The following is a 17,882-nucleotide window of genomic DNA, read 5'->3' on the forward strand; positions in this document are numbered from 1 at the left end:
CACCAGAGAGCCCTGGACTTACTACACCCAGCACTCCCTCCTCAGAAAATAAAAATTACTCAGCCCCAGAAGTGATACCCCAGGTAACCCCAACTTTGGAAAACAGGAGCAAGTCTAAGAGCTTGGGGAACATGCTCCAGATAGAGAAAAGTGCATGTAAAAAGGTCTTGGAGGGAGAGAAAGCATGAGAGGGTGGGGCTATGTGGGAGGCCAGTAGGGTGAGCAGAGGGGGAGCAGAATGCACGTAGGTGGGAGCCACTCCCCTGCACCCACCCCCCTCCACCACCACCATTGGCCACTGGGGATATTTACATTGAAGCAGCAATTAATTTAAAAAAATCAATTTTAAGTTTATTGAAATCATTTCATTTCCAATCAATTTGAGTGTGAACTCAGTTCCTAAGTTACACGGGCCACATTCGCGTTCTGGATGCTGGAGGTCACCATCTGGAAAGCACAGAAATCACCTGCAGTCTTGACTGTAGAACATGGTGCTGGACTCCACTGGGTTGGGTCATGAATGGCTTGTGGGACCCGTGGTGGAAGAGAGCGTCTTCAGGACAGGAGGGAACCCTGACTGCATGATGAGGCACATGAGAATGAGGAAGGGCTTGGTGGGGGAAGGACGGGGGTGGGGGAGTGAGGGGTGAATGCCTTGGACACCACATACTGGAGGAGTGGGTGGAGGGCTGGCAGAGCCCCCACACCTGTCCTGTAAGTATGGGGGGGGTTGGTTTTCCTGAGTGACTATGGAGGCAGAGGAGGAGGGACCCAAAGGGAAAGTGGCAAATTGCCCTCATCCGGCACCAGGAAGTTCCCCAGACAAATCACAAATGTCAGGTGTGTGCTGTGAAAGCTCTTGTGTGGTGACAGTGAGCTGCGTGAAGTCCAGGTCTCTGGGAACACACCTGGGCTCACGGCAGCAGGCAGGGCCCAGCCATAAATCGTGATGGGTGACACACACTGGGCTGGGGCCGACAGTTTTAGGTGGACGAGGCTCAGCTTGGAGCCAGGTGGCAGGAGTGTGGAGTTGGAGTCATAGTACAGCGGGTAGGGCGTTTGCCTTGCACACAGCCGACCCATATTTGATCCCAGCATCCCATATGGCCCCCCCAAGCACTGCCAAGAGTGATTGCTGAGTTCAGGACCAGGAATAAACCCTGAGCACTGCCAGGTGTGGCCCCCCAAAAAGCAAAAAATTAAGTGGCAGTTGTGTTCACTGCTTAGGGCTGCCCCGAGAAATGACTCTAAATAAAGTGGCCTCAAACACAGAAATGTATTCCCTCAATGCGCTGGAGGCCAGAAATCAAGGGTTGCAAGGGCCGTCCCCTCACTAAGGAAGGTTATTATAATAATTGTATTTTCAGTTATTAGGGGTTGTTCGAACATGACTATTTCAGGGGAGGGGCATAGTTCAGCTCACTCCATGCAGCTGGTGTGGATTCTTCCATCCCAGTGAGTTGGGTGCAAGTGCTAGCTCAGCGACTGCCCAGCCTGGATATGCCTGTTAGCCTGATGGAGCCACAGTACCCCATCTGGAATGTGTTGATGGCATTTACTGCTTCCTGGGGCTACTGGGAGGCTCACATAAGACCCAAATATAGCACTCTTGGCACCTCTTGTACATGAGAAGCATCCACAATGAACAGCAGTTCTTACTAGCTTAATGATCAGGGGTCAGAGCTTGAGGAGCCAGGTGGCCTGAGGGATTCCTACCTGAGACAACACACAGAGAAGGGGATGCTGGTGGAGACCATAGTGTGGAGTCCTGCTGAGGCCAACAGGAACAGAGATAACAAGTGGGAGCTCAAGAGGCATCCTAGGAAGGACCCCGTCCTAAGAGGAGGTTGTTAACTTGCTAGAACTGGGACCAGGGTCATCTGTTAATAGAACTGGATGGAGGTTATGGGAGTACAAAGTGCTAAGAGTCCAAATATGGAGTGATTACTGGCTGAGTCCATCTTGCCCTAGTTCAAGTCGTTGGAGACACAGTAAAGCAAATGGCACAGTGTAACCTCATCTCGGATGGAGGCAAGTAGGAGTGGCTGACCTGATTGTGGCAAATGGAAAAACACTTATGGGCAGCAAAAAGTAAGGTCTAGGAAGGGTCATCCTGTTTGATCCAGAGTTTAGAAAAAATATGGAAAGATTCTTTGCAAGGCTAGAGGGACTCTAGATTACCACAAGACCTTAAATCACCAAAAAGCAAATGATGGCTGACCAAGTCAAGGTTCAGTTTGTTCAAGGACATGATTACTGTAAATATAACTGCCAAGGCCTTGGACCTTCTTTACCCCTCAGTTTCCCTCTGTGAAAAATGTGGGGTTGGAATAGATGTTTTTGAAGGCCTGTCCAGTTCTGACAGCCTATAGTTTTATGAATCATTTCTCAAAGGAAACTTGCACAAGTGAGAGGAACCTGCCAAGTTTGGGCCTTTCATTCTGAGTAATGAACTGAAACAGCAAAGTCTTGACATCTGTTCTGCTCTTTCAAGAGAAGTTGGAGAAAATAATGCCTTTTTTCAGGGCAGTCATAAGCAACAGTGAAAAGTAGAATTTCCTGCCTAAAACAAATAAAAACGGAAAACTATGGGCTTCTGAAGCCCGAGGGAAAACACATATTGAATCTTCCCAGGAAGATCAGGTTGACCAGTTGTCTCGCTGCTGTAAGCACAGAATATGGCAGATGTTATTTTCTCTAAACCCTTTAGCAGACCAGAGAAGCTGGTGAGGAAATGCTGAGAACTTTGAGAGGGTATCAGCTTAGGAGGAGGGCCTGTGATCCTGCACTCAGCTTCCAGGTCAATCCTGAACCACTTATGGACAAGCTTGGGCTACAAACACCTTGATTCCCTGGTCACTCGCTGGTGGTCTTGTTCAACTTGTGATCCAAAATCAACAAGGAACATTTCTCAACATTGGTGAAGTCCTTCTCACTAATCCACTACAAGCCCTGGGAACCATCCCCAGAAACAAGTTCCAAATACATCAGAGCAGGAATGACCTCGGACTCAGCCTCCCAGATACATGTGCTTTGAAGGGACAAGGTTGGGGGTAGGCCATGTCCTATGACCAAAATCCCACTCCATCCCCATTATAGCCACATTGTAGAGGAGACTAAGAACTTCAGGACAGAAAGGACCTTCCAGGAGGTCCCACCCACCTTCCAACCCCGCCCCCCCCCCAACAGGGACTCTCTAAGCTAGAGCCGTGTGAGAGCCAGGTTCCTGCTAGCCCTGTGCACCCAGACAGCCCCCAGAGGTCTTGAGCAAGCATATGTCACTCAGTCTGCTCCTTGCTGGTGATTTTCTGCCCTTTTCTGGTTTTCCTTTGCACACGCTTTGAAATGAGAAGTTGCTGAACTAGGTGATAACATCTTCCCATTTCTTCTTTTGCTCCAAAGCAAGGTAAATTCCAACTTGCATGTGGGGAAATATTTAAAAGGGAGGGCCCTACAATGATAGTTGTAAATGATCACTCTGGACAAGAACTGAGTTCTGAAAGGAGGTAAAGCAATATATACAATAACCTTTCAGTACCTGTATTTGCAAACCATAATGTCCACAGGGCCAAAGGAAGGGGGACCAGAGACGAGGCGGGGTGGGGGGAGGAAACTGGAGATATTGGTGGAAGGAAATGTACACTGGTGAAGGAATAGGTATTGGAACATTTTATGACTGAAACCCAATCATGAACAACTTTGTAAATGCATATCTCAGTGATTCAACAAGAAAGGGAAACTCCTAGTATGAAGTAATCACGTGTGACAGGCTCCTCCCAACTTCCTTGCCTGGTTCAGACGTTCATCACATCCTTGGGATCTGAGTGTCAGTGGCGGGAGTTGGAGCAACAATGGGGTGAGGGGGGGTCCATTTGCCAGCATGGGCCACACACAAGCCCCTGAAAACTCAGATTCCACTCATCCAAGTTCTCCCTGACTCAGTTTCTGGCTTGGTGGAATCAGAGGCAGCATTACCAACTAGGAACTAATTTGATTAATGTCCATCTTCCCCTCATTAGACCAGAAATTCCTTAAGGGCAAAAATCATGCCTGATTGGCTCCTCTCTGTATCTCTAGTGCCTAGTGGAACTTGTTAAATAATGTATTATACTTAGGGATGGGGGAAGAAAAGAGAGGAGAGAAGGAGGGAGAGTGGGTGGAAGAGAAGGAAGGAGGATAGGAGGAAGGCAAGGAAGGATAAAGGGAGGGATAGAACTGGAACACACCAGTGAATGTGTCTTTTAATAAAGCCTCTTCCGTGATTATCTTCAGGGTCCATCTTCTCAGTCTTGTCCCACCTGAGGATGGAAAGTGATAACTTGGTTCACGTTCTATGTGCAAATAGCCACAGGAACCCCACGGGCAGCCTCTCAGAGGGAAACATTATTAATAAGCAAACATTTCAGAGCCGAGATGTGGTCTGGGAGCAAAGAAATGAAATAGTGACTCAGCCAACATCAGTTAGGAAGTCAGAGGTAAATCACAGATAAGACGAAATGGCCACAACTACTGCCAAACTGAGCATATCAGAACCAGCTTCATGGGAGCTTAGTATAGTGGCAACTATCTGAAGGGCTTCCTGGAAGAGGCAGCATGTTCAAAGGAGTATGAAGGATGGCAAAAGTTAAACCGCAGGGGCTGGAGCAATAGCACAGCGGGTAGGGCGCTTGCCTTGCACGCGGCCATCTGGGGTTCAAATCCCAGCATCCCATCCCTGAGCACTGCCAGGAGTAATCCCTGTGTATCGCCAGGTGTGACCCAAAAAGAAAAAAAAAAGTTAAACCATAGGGAAAGAACTTTCTAAAAAGGGCTCTGCTTAACGTCTAGCCAGGAGATGAAGAAAGGTAAAGTGGTCAGCAGGAAGAAGTTAAACGGAGCCTCATACAGGAGGAGGCCTTGGGAGAGGCTGGTAAAATGAGAGTGAAGAGTTCTAGATTTTCTGCTGAAAACCCAGGCTTGCGGGACTTGTGACTGAAAATTCCAGGTCAATGGAACCATGAAAGGGTGACCTCTGCCCATGTCCCTCCATGGTTCTGGCAACTTGGCAGTCACACCCACAAGCCACCTCTGGCTGGCGCCAGATAGCCTCATCAATGACCATGATCCAGAGACTCATTGTCCTTCTCTCTCAGAAGAGAGCATAAAACACATTGCGATAGCCATGCCGCTGCCGGACCCCAAGCCAGGCTATTTTATTCGGGACGCCCTCGAGGGGGGGGCGGGTGAGGCCCCTCCCCACCCCAAGGGATCCAGCTCCCCCTCCCACCCCCGGCAGCAGCCGAAAACCTGCAGAACTCAACTTCTGCCATGCTCAAGGCCACTCCCCACGTGCTCGGGCCAAGCCTCACCCATGAGTAAACCTATCCCTGGACTGTGCAGCCACAAACACAACATCTCATACCTCACACCACTCATATTCCAAGAGTAACGCACCACATCTGGTGGGAAAGCAAACAATCTTAGAGGGAAATATATATAAAAGCACACAAGGCTTAACAACGTATTAGTAATCTCTTATAGAAGGACTTAATGGCCTCTGGGTGAAATACAACAGTCTTCACACACTCTCCTCCAAGAAGTTTTTTGGAGCATTTTCAGCGGTTTATTTATAACAAACAATATAAAATAAATTATTTCGGTTCTTCTTTGGGGCAGAGGTTGGGGTTCCAGATGGAAACATTCAAAATATGGTGGTGGGAAGGTGTAATGGTGGTGGGACTGGTGTTCGGATATTAAATGTAATCAAATATTGTGAACTACTTTATAAAAATTAAATTAAATTAAAAATTTTTAATCTAGATTTTTTTTAATCACTGTTGTGGGATTACACCTGGTGGTGCTTCCGCAGCCATGCAGAGCTGGGATTGAAGGGGGAGCCCTGCTCACGCCTGGCACATGAGCCAGCTCTCCCTGGCCCTGGGAGCATAGATTTTTAATGAGGAATAGCTCAGACCAGAGATGGAGCTTTAATTATTCTTCTCATTAGGACTGATGGGCTAAAATTGATCAGCCTATGACCGTGCCTAGACTCCCCGCCCCTTCCTTTCCTCCTTGGCTCTCTTCCTTCTACTATTAAAGAGGGCTCAGGGTTTACCTGTTTTCTCTCTCCCAGCCCCATGCCCTCTGAGGACTATGATTTTTGTCCAGCTGGTTTGGGGGACTGTCAGGATCAACAGAATATCTAGAATGGGACCATGCAATTTTGTCAAGTAGGTAGGAAAGGAAACCAGACTTCAGTAAGAGGTGTTGTGCATGCTGTATCTGGGCGTCAGAAAGAGACTGGCGCTGCCTTGGCGTGTTTGTAGCTTGCTGGGCTGCCTTTCTCTGACAACGTGCCATGTGGCAATGGACAACGCAGCACAACTTTGATTGGGCTCTGTTGTGGTGTGGTGCCCCGCTGTCCTCCCCAAAGCTCTTGTCGAACAGGAGCTCCGTCTGTTTTGTCTGCCCAGCGCCCTGCGTGTGGTGGGGCCCAGGTTAATGAACAGGGGAGTGCAGGTCAGTGTCCCCGACCTCGGGGAGGGACTCCCCTCCCGCCCCTCCCCTCCTCCGAGAAGGCCTTTTCTGTCCCCTCCTGGTCTTCCGCTTTGCTCACCATCTGTCTCGCGTTGCAGAAGGCAGATCTGGCCGTGGCTCCTCTGACCATCACCCACGTCCGCGAGAAGGCCATCGACTTCTCCAAGCCCTTCATGACCCTGGGCGTGAGCATCCTGTACCGCAAGCCCAACGGCACCAACCCCAGCGTCTTCTCCTTCCTCAACCCTCTGTCCCCGGACATCTGGATGTATGTGCTCCTCGCCTACCTGGGGGTCAGCTGCGTCCTCTTTGTCATCGCCAGGTAAGGCCAGTGTCTCTGCCAGTGTGGGGAGGGTCTCAGCTGGGGACAGTGCTTGAAACCAAGAGGCAACTCTAGGACTCCTCTAGGATTGTTTGGGGATGGGGAGGTGGGGAAGGGCGCTCTCAAGGAATGCTGAGAGTCCTGGGGTCACTTCCCCCTGGCCAGCTGGCTGGATTTAGTGGTCAGTTTCCGTCAAGGGCTGGAGCCAATGCTTAAGTTCTGTGATCTAGCTGGTTGGTGCTAGAGACTGGCAGGGGCACGCTCAGGGGTGCCGGGGGCTGTGCAAACTTGGGCCTTTGTACATGCAAAGCACAAGTTATCTCTGAGCTCTCTGACCTCTGGGATGTCCCTGTGACCCTTAGAACTGGTTATTTCTTTACTCTCATTCGATTCCAAATGGGAGCCCCATATTCAAGCTTCTCCACCCCGCCCCCCCCCCCCACTTGCAGGAGCCTCCCCTTGGCCAGCAGCGTCCCCCGGGACAGCTTAGATTCTTGGACCAGACGGTGGGCCCCCTTTCGGAGCCCCCCGGCTGGTTTTGAGTCTCCTTTGGAATTCTCATCCCATCCCACTTTCTGCAAGTGAAATTCTCCCAGGCGCCACGGTGACCAGTGTACGATTTAGGAAAGCTTTAGAGGGCAGCGGGAAAGGCAGGCGAAAGCCCCGAGAGCAAGGCACGTTTAATAGCAGCGCGGGGAGGCTGCTGGCGGCCTCTGAGGCCCGGGAATGGCCCTTGGAAGGGATAAGGCAAACTAAACCCAGCTCCCTGCACCTTCTCTCTCCTGGCCTCCTCTGAGACTCCACACTCCGCACTTCCCAGGGCTCCAGCCTGGGCACTTCCTCTAGGCCTTCATCTCCCCGATCTCAGTCTCCCCAGGTCTCCGTCTTCCCAGGTCTCTCTCCCCAGGTCTCCGTCTCCCCAGGTCTCCCTCTCCCCGGGTCTCCGTCTCCCCAGGTCTCCCCAGGTCTCTCTCCCCAGGTCTCCATCTCCCCAGGTCTCTGTCTCCCCAGGTCTCTCTCCCCAGGTCTCTCTCCCCAGGTCTCTGTCTCCCCAGGTCTCTCTCCCCAGGTCTCCATCTCCCCAGGTCTCTGTCTCCCCAGGTCTCTCTCCCCAGGTCTCTGTCTCCCCAGGTCTCTCTCCCCAGGTCTCAGTCTCCCCAGGTCTCCGTCTCCCCAGGTCTCTCTCTCCCCCCGGGTCTCCCTTTCCCCAGGTCGCCGTCTCCCCAGGTCTCTCTCCACAGGTCTCTCTCCCCAGGACTCTGTCTCCCCAGGTCTCCATCTCCCCAGGTCTTCATCTCCCCAGGTCTCTCTCCCCATGTCTCCGTCTCCCCAGGTCTCTGTCTCCCCAGGTCTCTCTCCTCAGGTCTCTGTCTTCCCAGGTCTCCATCTCCCCAAGTCTCTGACTCCCCGGGTCTCCGTCTCCCCAGGTCTCCATCTCCCCAGGTCTCCATCTCCCTGGGTCTCTGTCTCCCCAGGTCTCTCTCCCCAGGTCTCCATCTCCCCAGGTCTCCATCTCCCCGGGTCTCCATCTCCCCGGGTCTCCATCTCCCCGGGTCTCCATCTCCCCGGGTCTCCATCTCCCCAGGTCTCCATCTCCCCGGGTCTCCATCTCCCCAGGTCTCCGTCTCCCCAGGTCTCCCCGGGTCTCCATCTCCCCGGGTCTTCGTCTCCCCAGGTCTCTCTCCCCAGGTCTCCCCGGGTCTCCATCTCCCCGGGTCTTCGTCTCCCCAGGTCTCTCTCCCCAGGTCTCTCTCCCCAGGTCTCCATCTCCCCAGGTCTCCCTGTCCCACAGTTTCCACCTGCTGACATCTCAGCTGAAACTCCCAAGTAAGCCAGCCCCCATCAGGACTTTTCTTCCCTTGAAGGTAGAGGGAGGATCTTAAAAATGTTCTTCCTGCCGCACATAATTTGTATATTCAGAGATAAAGCTGCGGGGAATGATTGTGCACATTGTTTTCCCCGGGGGATGGTCTCACAGTCCTTTCACATTCACAATGTATTCTTCCATCCCACCTGAATGCTTGACAGAGCGTGTGCTGTACTTTCATCCCTTTCAAGTTTCTAAAGTATGCAAGTAATTCAAAAGCCTGTGTTCTCCTTTGAGGAGATTCACATCCTATCATGCAACAGGCGTCTCTGATACTGCTTCTGCCTTTCTCACTCCCCCTCCACGACACAAACACCAGCCTTTCTCAGGTCTGAGCCCTTCCGGCCTCTGGCCTGCCTCCGTCACCAGGTTCATGATGGGGTAGAGAGTTAAGTCTTCAGGACTCTGTGCACATGATGTGGTTGTGCTTATTTTTATCGCCCATTTTAACTAAACAATGCGTGTGGAAGATCTCTTCCTGCCAGCCGTCTGGAAGTCTCCTGTCCTCCTTAACAGCTGCACGATGGCGTTGTGGATGTAATCACTTCTCTATTGAAGGACGTGGAGGTGGTTTCTAGCTTCCCCTCTTACAAACAATGCTTCCGTAAACCCCCTCCCTACTTCCCTTGGCTCATTGGGAGCATTTTTCTAGGCTGGATAATTGTGGCTGAATTGCTAGGTGGAAGGGCATATGCACTTTTAATTTGAAGGCCTGCTGCTGAATCACTTTTACAACCAGATAAGGCCACGAAATAAATAAAGAACGAGAAGCCAAATGGCCCTGGTGTCCCACCCAGCGCCCGCAGAGGAGAGCGTATGTAGATGTGGTCTGCTGCGGCAGTGCGGGCTGAGTCCCCTCTTGAGGGGCCTGCACAGCCCTGTAGCTCAGAGCCCTATCCCCCGCTCCCCCCTTCTTGCTGCAGATTCAGCCCTTACGAGTGGTACGATGCTCACCCCTGCAACCCGGGCTCCGAGGTCGTGGAGAACAATTTCACTCTGCTCAACAGCTTCTGGTTCGGCATGGGCTCCCTCATGCAGCAAGGTAGGCACCTCTCCCGGGCCTGCTGCCCTTCCGGGGCTCCCTCTCCCTGGGGACCCACTGCTGAGCCAGTGCCCTCCCTGGGCAGCCTGGGCTGAGCCGACGAGATGGAGAGAGCTGGAGGCCCCACAGCACCGCGCATCCCCGGCACGTTAGCTGCCCCCACCCGAGCATGGCATACGGGGCTCCTCCCAGCCCCTCCTGTTTCACCATGTGGGCATGGACCCCTGTGCATGCTGGTGCTGACCTCTCTGGTGGTCCCCACACCATGGACTCTGGCTCATCAAGCTGAGCCCATGGTGGGGAGCACTATGGCCAGATTAGGGTCCCGAGGCCTGACTCGAGCTACAGCCCTCCCTGGGAGTGGAGGGCAGACATGGGCTGTGAGGACCTGGGGCTGCAGTGGGGGCAGACAGGACCCACAGCCGACTGTGGGCAGCCCTGTCTGAGGCCACAGGGGAAGGTGCTCACAGGCGCTATTGGCCTCCATGCACTTGTCTGGGGGCCGGAGCCTGTGGCTCTGTGGAGCCTGTTCAGGGAAGTCTGCCTCTGGACAAGCCTCCCAGCTGACCAGCCGAGCACCTGCTCAGGGCCTGTGGGGGACAGAGGGACAGAGAGAGCAGCCCCCACCAGCAAAGACACTCCCCAAGCCCTCCAAAGCCCTACAACTCAGGTCAGGTTCTCAGGGTTGCCACCTCTCAAGTCCCACGTCAGGGTCTTCTGTCTTAGAGATTGGGGAGTCCGCCATCTGAGGGTCAGTGGGCGACTAGTGGGCAGGAGAGGAGAGCGGGTGAAGGGGCCAAGCGGCCTTCCACGCCCCTCACTTACCTGTGTGTATCCTTATGCCCTGCCACAAAGCCTGCTCCCTGTGCAGGGCCACCAGCGAGTTACAAATGAATGAACAAGTGAATGAATGAATGTGTGCACGAGCACCCAGGTTGACACTGGCATTTTAATAATGGAGAAGGTGAAAAGGCAAATCTGTGCACACCCACTCCTAGCACACATGTGTGCGTGCACACACACACACACAAATACACACACCCGGCAGTGAAGAGTTAGGGCCAGGGGCAGAGCCAACAGGGCTCACCAAGCAACTGAAATAAATCTTTCTCCTATGGTGGGCACGAGTATCCCCTATCTGGGACAATCTGGGGAAAGGCAAGGTAGGTGAGACTGTAGATAGCTGGTTAGGAGGGGAAACTGAGGCACCTTGATGGCTTCCTAGGAGCCTGGAGGTCCCAAGACAACTCTCGCGAGAAGTGTCTGCTCCTTGCTGGCAGTCCGTGGCGTCCAGAGGATGCACCTTGCCTTGTGGTTCATCCTCCTTGTTCCGCGCCAGGCAGGAAGTCCGGGGAGCCCCTCCACGCGTAATAGCTTCTCCTCGTCCACCTCCTGCTGCTATTCAAAGCACCAGCCCCTGATGTATTCCCTGCGAGGTTTTGATTAGGAGGGAGAAAAATAGTTACGTATTGAAAACTCTCCCTTGAGTGAGTTCTTTGAGAAAAAAAAAAAAAAGAAAAATCATCCATATCAAAGCAAACGCTTTTCAGATTGCCAGTCCAAATATTCTGGAAAGTTCAGGAGTCACTTGCTATTTAAATCTCTTGAAAGCAGCCTTGTTAATTACTTCAGTTAGAAGGTTTCATCTAAATTGTGTGCCTCACCGAAGGTCGGGGAGGAAGAGCGATCTGACTCCGCGGAGAGCTTCAGAAAGTGTTGGTTTTCTCCTCCTGCAAAGCTCCGCATAGCAATCTGGCATTTGTGCACCACCTTTATTTCCCACACAATTTCTCCTCAGATGATAGCACTGCGGGGACGCGGTCTGGGGTGAGCCTGGGACAGAGGAAGGACGAGGCGCAGGGCTCGGCGGCATCCCAGAGATCAGGGAGCTGCCTGGCATGACAAGAGCGTGGACACCTCTGGCAGAGAGTTAGGAGTCAGGCTCAGGGTTCGACGCAAACAGTCTGAGCAGCCTGTCGCGCGACAACAGCCGCTTTTGAACTCGAGCCCGTGCCTGGACCCCCAGGAAGGATTCTCACACTCAGATTTCTGGGCCCGCACCCACTGTGGCTGCCTCACTAGGTCCGAGGGCGTGCGGGTGGGGAGCAGTGGCTGGACCACTGCCTATTAGCTCCCAGGTGATGCTAATGTCAGACCCCAGGGCAGACTCGGAAGCGCCCCGCCTCCAGGAAGGGCCTGGGCTGTGTTTAGCGGCACTCGGCACTGACAGGCGGCTTCCTCCTCCCAGGCTCTGAGCTGATGCCGAAAGCCCTGTCCACACGCATCATCGGCGGCATCTGGTGGTTCTTCACGCTCATCATCATCTCCTCCTACACGGCCAACCTGGCCGCCTTCCTGACCGTGGAGCGCATGGAGTCACCCATTGACTCTGCCGATGACCTGGCCAAGCAGACCAAGATCGAGTATGGGGCTGTCAAGGATGGCGCCACCATGACCTTCTTCAAGGTGAGTCTCCCCCGCCCTGCCGAAGTACAAGCTGACCCCCACCAGCATATGCACGCGCGCGCGCGCACACACACACACACACACATACACACAAACTCACATACACACAGTCCTCACACAAACTCGCATATACAACTCACACACAAAAAACTCTCACACACATGCACACACACACACACAAACTCACATACACACAGTCCTCACACAAACTCGCATATACAACTCACACACAAAAAACTCTCACACACATGCACACACACACACAAACTCACATACACACAGTCCTCACACAAACTCGCATATACAACTCACACACAAAAAACTCACACACACATGCACACACACACACTCACATACACCCCCCACACACACACTCACATATACATCCCCCACACAAAAAACTCACACACATGCACACACGCAAACTCCCATACACCCCTCACACACAAACTCTTATATACCTCCCCACACTTACAAACTCACATACACACCTCTCCACACAAACTCGTATATACACCCCCATACACAAATTCACATACACACCCACATACACAAAACCTTGCATATACACCTCCCCCCCACAAACTCGTATACACCCTGCACACACACAAAAAAACTTACATATACACACCCCATATACAAAATCACACATACACACGTGTGCACAAGCGCGCGCACACGCACACACACCCCTTCACTCGCTCTAATCACAGTCCATGAGCCAGACACCCCCAGGGCTCAGCGCCATTGCTCTGGGGTGCTGTGATAACGGGGCCATCTCATTTGGTCCCGGGACAGATGCTAGAACCTCTGTATATGGCAAGTGCCGGAATGTGCTTATCTTCTCGAGTCATTGGAAGAGGCTGGGTGGGGAGGAGGGGAGGAGAGGAGAGACCCAAACGCAGGCGCGGCCCCTGGGCCCTCGTGCCCCTGGCTCTGGGTCTCTGTGGCAGCCCTGTCCGTAGGCTGATTCGGCACGGAGCTGAGCACGCGCCCTCTAGGACAGCTGCGCAGGTCACAGCAGAAGCAGGGATGAGATTCGTGCCTCAGCACCCCCAGCTCCAGGAACGCAGGGCCCCCGGAAGCCCTGCACCCACTCACGGCTGTGTTCTGCGAGGGGCCTAGCCCTGACGTGGCTGCCCCCAGACGCTGGTGGCTTTGGCCTGGTTCCCCAGCCTCGTTTTAATTTTTTCACCTTCAGCTTTAGTAGCAAAGGCTGAGGGGCTGGCTGAACGGCGGACGGGAGCAACACTGGTTCCCACGAGCTACCCCCAGAAGTGCTCCTTGTGAGCCAGGTGTGGTACTAAATGCTTGGCCTCACTCCATCTCCACTGGGAGCTGGGCCAGTACTGGGAGCTCGCAACTGCCCTTCTGTCCACTTTTGTACCTAATAGCTCTAGGAGGTGGAGACACTTGTCGGAACTCACAGCTGAAGACGCTGGAGGTGGACCCAGGCCCGCCTTTCTCCCACACCAATGGTTGAGGCCCTTCCCCACTTGTGTTTCCTTTCTGTGGCCTCTTCATCCTGCCGTTGACCCCTGGTGTCATGTCTTGGTCCCCTATTGATGTGACTGATATCAGTGGCCCCTTGGGGTATCCTGGGACCTAGAGGGAGCCATATGGCCCCCAGTTGAGAAATGTTGCAGGCAATGGTACTCAGGCCTCAGTTTACCTTCAGCTCACCTGGAAGGCTGGTGGAACCCTGGATGTCTGGACCTACCCTCAGAAATTCTGGTTCAATAGATGGGAGGGCAAAAGCAGAGCCAATCAAGTGTATTTCTGGAGAAATACACTTTTCTTTTTTGTTGGTTGGTTTTGGTTTTGGTTTTGGTGGGGACGATTATACTCAGTTAGCTGGGCTAGATAGTTCAGTGTGTGCGCCCCGCCATGCTCAGAGGGCCCCCAAGGCGACATCTATAAGGGCCGAGCGTGCAAGGCGCTCAAAGGACTGACCCTTTCTTTAAGCTCACCTTCAGCTGCAGGAATGCACACTTCTAACACGTTCTGAGTGATGCATCAGCTGCTGGGCGGGTCCTCTGAGAACCACTCCTGCAACTCTTGTCAGAAGTGCTCAGGCTTCGGGAGCTCTGGCTGTGGGCCCATCCACCCATTCATTTGCTTGTCAGCTGCTCTCCACCAGCCTGGTTCCCCTCTCCCAGTCCTTTCTTCCTTCCAGGCCCAGCCTCTGAGTGATCCTTTTGGGGTCTTTAGAGCGGAGCGCAGGGAAGAGTCAGGCGGGAGGGCCCCCATCTCCCAGGCTCGGGCTCCGAGCAGCACCTCCCCACAGCTGCCTCTGTCCCTCCTGAGTGGGAGCAGCTGCTTGGCGGGGAGCATGGAGAGGAGGGGACAGCGCCCCTCTTGGGTGGCCGCTGGCCCTGAGAAGCCTGAGACAAAGCCTTCCTTTGAGGTCACAAGTGCGTACTTAAAGGGAAGGGCACAAGAGGATTTCCCTGCGTCCCACTGTATGTGTTCATACGTGTGAGGACGTGCATGCACGCGTGCAGCCTGCAGCAAGCTAGTCAGCATGGAGGTGTGGTTCTCGGATGGATCTGCATATGAGCACGTGAGCCCTGCCCACAAGTTTGCTCTGTGTGTGTGTGTGTGTGTGTGTGTGTGTGTGTGTGTGTGTTGGGGGGGGGTGCCCCTGTTTGTGCTTGGACAGAGTGTCTGCAAGGGGAGCTCAGCGGGGATCGTGTCTGGGCGAGAGTGCACAGGTGTGTGCCAGCATGTCCACGGAGAGGCTTGTCCCTGATAGGAGCCCGGCTCTCGCATCTCTCATGCATTACTCATGAGCCGGTCTCCGAGCACAGCTCCATCAAAGGCAAGCGGCAAAAAGAACGAGACCGCGCAGGCTCGGTGCCGCTGATTGGACGCCCTTGCCTCCCTCTGTGCTAGCAGGCTCCGACTGGCTTCCAGGAGCCTCGCCCCAGGTCCCCATCCGGCCACTGTCCTTGGCGTAAAACTGCACCTCAGCCGGGTCCACCCTCACTTACCCGCCCTGCAAACAGCGAAGCCAGGAAGAGGGCCGAGGAGACGGGAAGGGGTGGTCCCAGGCCCTGGCTGGGATGCACGAGCCTCTGCTCAACGGAGCCTGTAGCCAGAAGCGGCAGCTCCACATCCCCTGGCTGGCTCGCTCCCCTTGACTCCAGCCACGTGGTCCACCCCTGGAACAGGGCAATGCTCTTCCTCCCAGGTTCCCTTGCAGGGGCAGCTGTTGGGCTGTCACAGAGGTGGGGCCTGGATGGTCTCTGCTGAGGAGCTGGAAGCACAGGGCCTAGAAGGACCCTGCACAAACCACCACCACCCCCTCCCTCTCCCCTGCCCTGGGCCCTGCTTAACCATCCCCCATCCTCAGCCCAGCCCACTGCCACTCGGGGTAGAGCCAGAGGAAGGGCTGAATCCAGCTTGGAGAGCTGGACGCTTAGCAACTGACCTGCAGTCCCAGCGGGGCGTGACAGAGCCCTTGTGCACATGGGCCGCAAACACTCGGAGCCTTCTGCACGCAGTCTCTCTCCTGCCCTGCGTGTCCATGGGAAGGCTGGGCCCAGGCCTGGGCAGCGATCAGCCCCAGGAGTGGACACCAGTGTGGGGAGACCGTGGCGAAGGCAATCATCGCCGGGCTTATCCTATGTACTAGGTGCTCCCCACTTCCTCCATCTCCCCCTCAGAACCACCCTGGGAGGTGACATTTGTCAGTATCACGTCCGGTTCGCACAGGCCCGGAGTCAGGGCTCTGAGACTAGCTAGCACTGGCTTCACACAGCTGTGAGGTTCCAGGTGAGGGTGCGAGTCCCCTGGCTCCAGGGCCAGTGTCCCCGTGTCTGCTCTTGCTCAGACGGCAGCCGTAGTTCACCACCTGGTGAACTAAAGGTGGGCATCGAAGGAGGAACTGGCAGAGAAATTGCAAGAATGCTGAGAACAAGGCCAAGCTGGTGACGACCTTGAGCTCTCTGGGGCGAGGGCCATTGTGCCCTTCACTTCCATGGTTAGTGCATTTCCTGGGAGGCTGCAAGCTATCTGAAAAGCCTCCACCAATGAGAGAATGTGAGGGGGGAGGGGAGGAGAGAGAGGAGGGGAGGGGAGGAGATAGAGGAGGGAAGGGGAGGGGGAGGGGAAGGGAAGGGGGAGGGGAGGGGAAGGAGAGAGGGGAGGGGAGGACAGAGAAAGGGAGGGGAAGAAAGGACAGGAGAGAGAAGAGGAGGGGAGGGGAGGGGAGAGGAGGGGAGAGAGGAGGTAAGGAGAGGGGAAGGGGGTAGACAGGGGAAGGGAGGGGAGGACAGAGAAGGGGAGGGGAAGAGAGGACAGGAAAGAGAAGAGGAGGGGAGGGGAAGAGAGGGGAGGGAAGGACAGGGAAGGGAAGAGGAGGGGAGAGGAGGACAGGGGAGAGAAGAGGAGGGCAGAGGAGGACAGGGGAAAGAAGAGGAGGACAGAGGAGGAGAGTGGAAGGGAGGGGAGGGGAGGGGAGGGGAGGGGAGGGGAGGGGAGGGGAGGGGAGGGGAGGAGAGGAGAGGAGAGGAGAGGAGAGGAGAGGAGAGGAGAGGAGAGGAGAGGAGAGGAGAGGAGAGGAGAGGAGAGGAGAGGAGAGGAGAGGAGATGGTAGGGGAGGGGAAGGGAGGGGAGGAGAGGAGAGAGCATTCGCATCCAAAGACAGCAGCCCGAAGCAGGACTCTTGGGGGGTTCCAGACCCCTCGCCTCCTCCTCCTCCCTGCAGCCTGGGGGATGGTGGCTGCAGGCAGCCCCCACCTCTCTAAGGAAATCTCATTTGAGAGTTGTCAGAGAACAGCAACATCACACACAACATCCCCTGTGTTGTCCTCCCTTTGTCTTGGAAGATAAAAATTAATTAGGAGATGAAAAAGGAGGCCTTTGAAGGCCCCGTTTGGCTGTGCGATGATGTGGGCTAAGTGCAAGGAGGCTGTAGGGAAAGCTGTCTGTGGGGAGGAGAGCTTTGGAGGGAGAGGGTGTCGCGGATTCGGCCCTCAGTGCCGCTGGGAAGGACCTCACACAGGAGGGAATACTGCTGCCGGCCTGGTGCTGGCCAGCCGCCCCCCTGCACAGACTCGCCTGTGCTAGCACCTGAGCAGACAGGGGTCCGCCGAAGCACTGCAGTCTGTACCCGCCTTCCCGCGGTTCCCCAGGGGCTTGCCTGGGCAGGAGGGGTCCCCAGCTCCAGGGCGATTCTCCTGACCCATTGCACGAGCCAGGAAGTCAGCGGGCTCTGGTGGCCCTGCCTTGTCTATCTCCACTGTCAAGACTTAGTGTCCAGTTCTCCTTGCCGGGCGCACAGCCAGCCCAGTAGGAGTCCTCACAGACACACATCGCTGCAGTGCTTGCCTGGAAAGGCCCTCCTGTGGGCTGGCCCCGAGGGAGGGGAGCCAACTGCACCCTCTTGCCTTTTGCCCCACGGTTGCATCACCAGCCCGCACTCCCCCTGCAGGGACAAGCCAGCAGCCTCACCCCACACTCCCCCCTGCAGTGGCCAGCCCATGTCTCTGCATAACTGGGTCCCAGGAACGAGTACAGACACCAGTGTGTCAGAAAGTCTGGCCTGGCCAGGGAGATTGCAAGAGTTTGTGTAGTATCAGATCCAGTCCCTACAGACATAACCCAGGAGATGTGAGTAGTTGTTCAAGTACACGGATCCAGTAAGACCACAGACTCCTCCCCCA

The 17,882-nt window shown here is 54.7% G+C and overlaps 1 protein-coding gene across 1 annotated transcript in view; it reads left to right on the forward strand.

Moving 5' to 3' along the window:
• GRIK3 (glutamate ionotropic receptor kainate type subunit 3) overlaps window positions 1–17,882 on the forward strand; it is a 192,067-nt gene that overhangs the window by 161,088 nt on the left and 13,097 nt on the right. Inside the window, exons 11-13 of the mRNA XM_004614243.2 lie at window positions 6,615–6,838; window positions 9,629–9,747; window positions 11,996–12,213. Of these exons, the coding sequence (XP_004614300.1) occupies window positions 6,615–6,838; window positions 9,629–9,747; window positions 11,996–12,213 (561 nt within the window). The remainder of the gene's footprint in view (window positions 1–6,614; window positions 6,839–9,628; window positions 9,748–11,995; window positions 12,214–17,882) is intronic.

Source organism: Sorex araneus, chromosome 5 (assembly GCF_027595985.1).
Source record: "Sorex araneus isolate mSorAra2 chromosome 5, mSorAra2.pri, whole genome shotgun sequence".
Taxonomy (NCBI): Eukaryota; Metazoa; Chordata; class Mammalia; order Eulipotyphla; family Soricidae; genus Sorex; species Sorex araneus.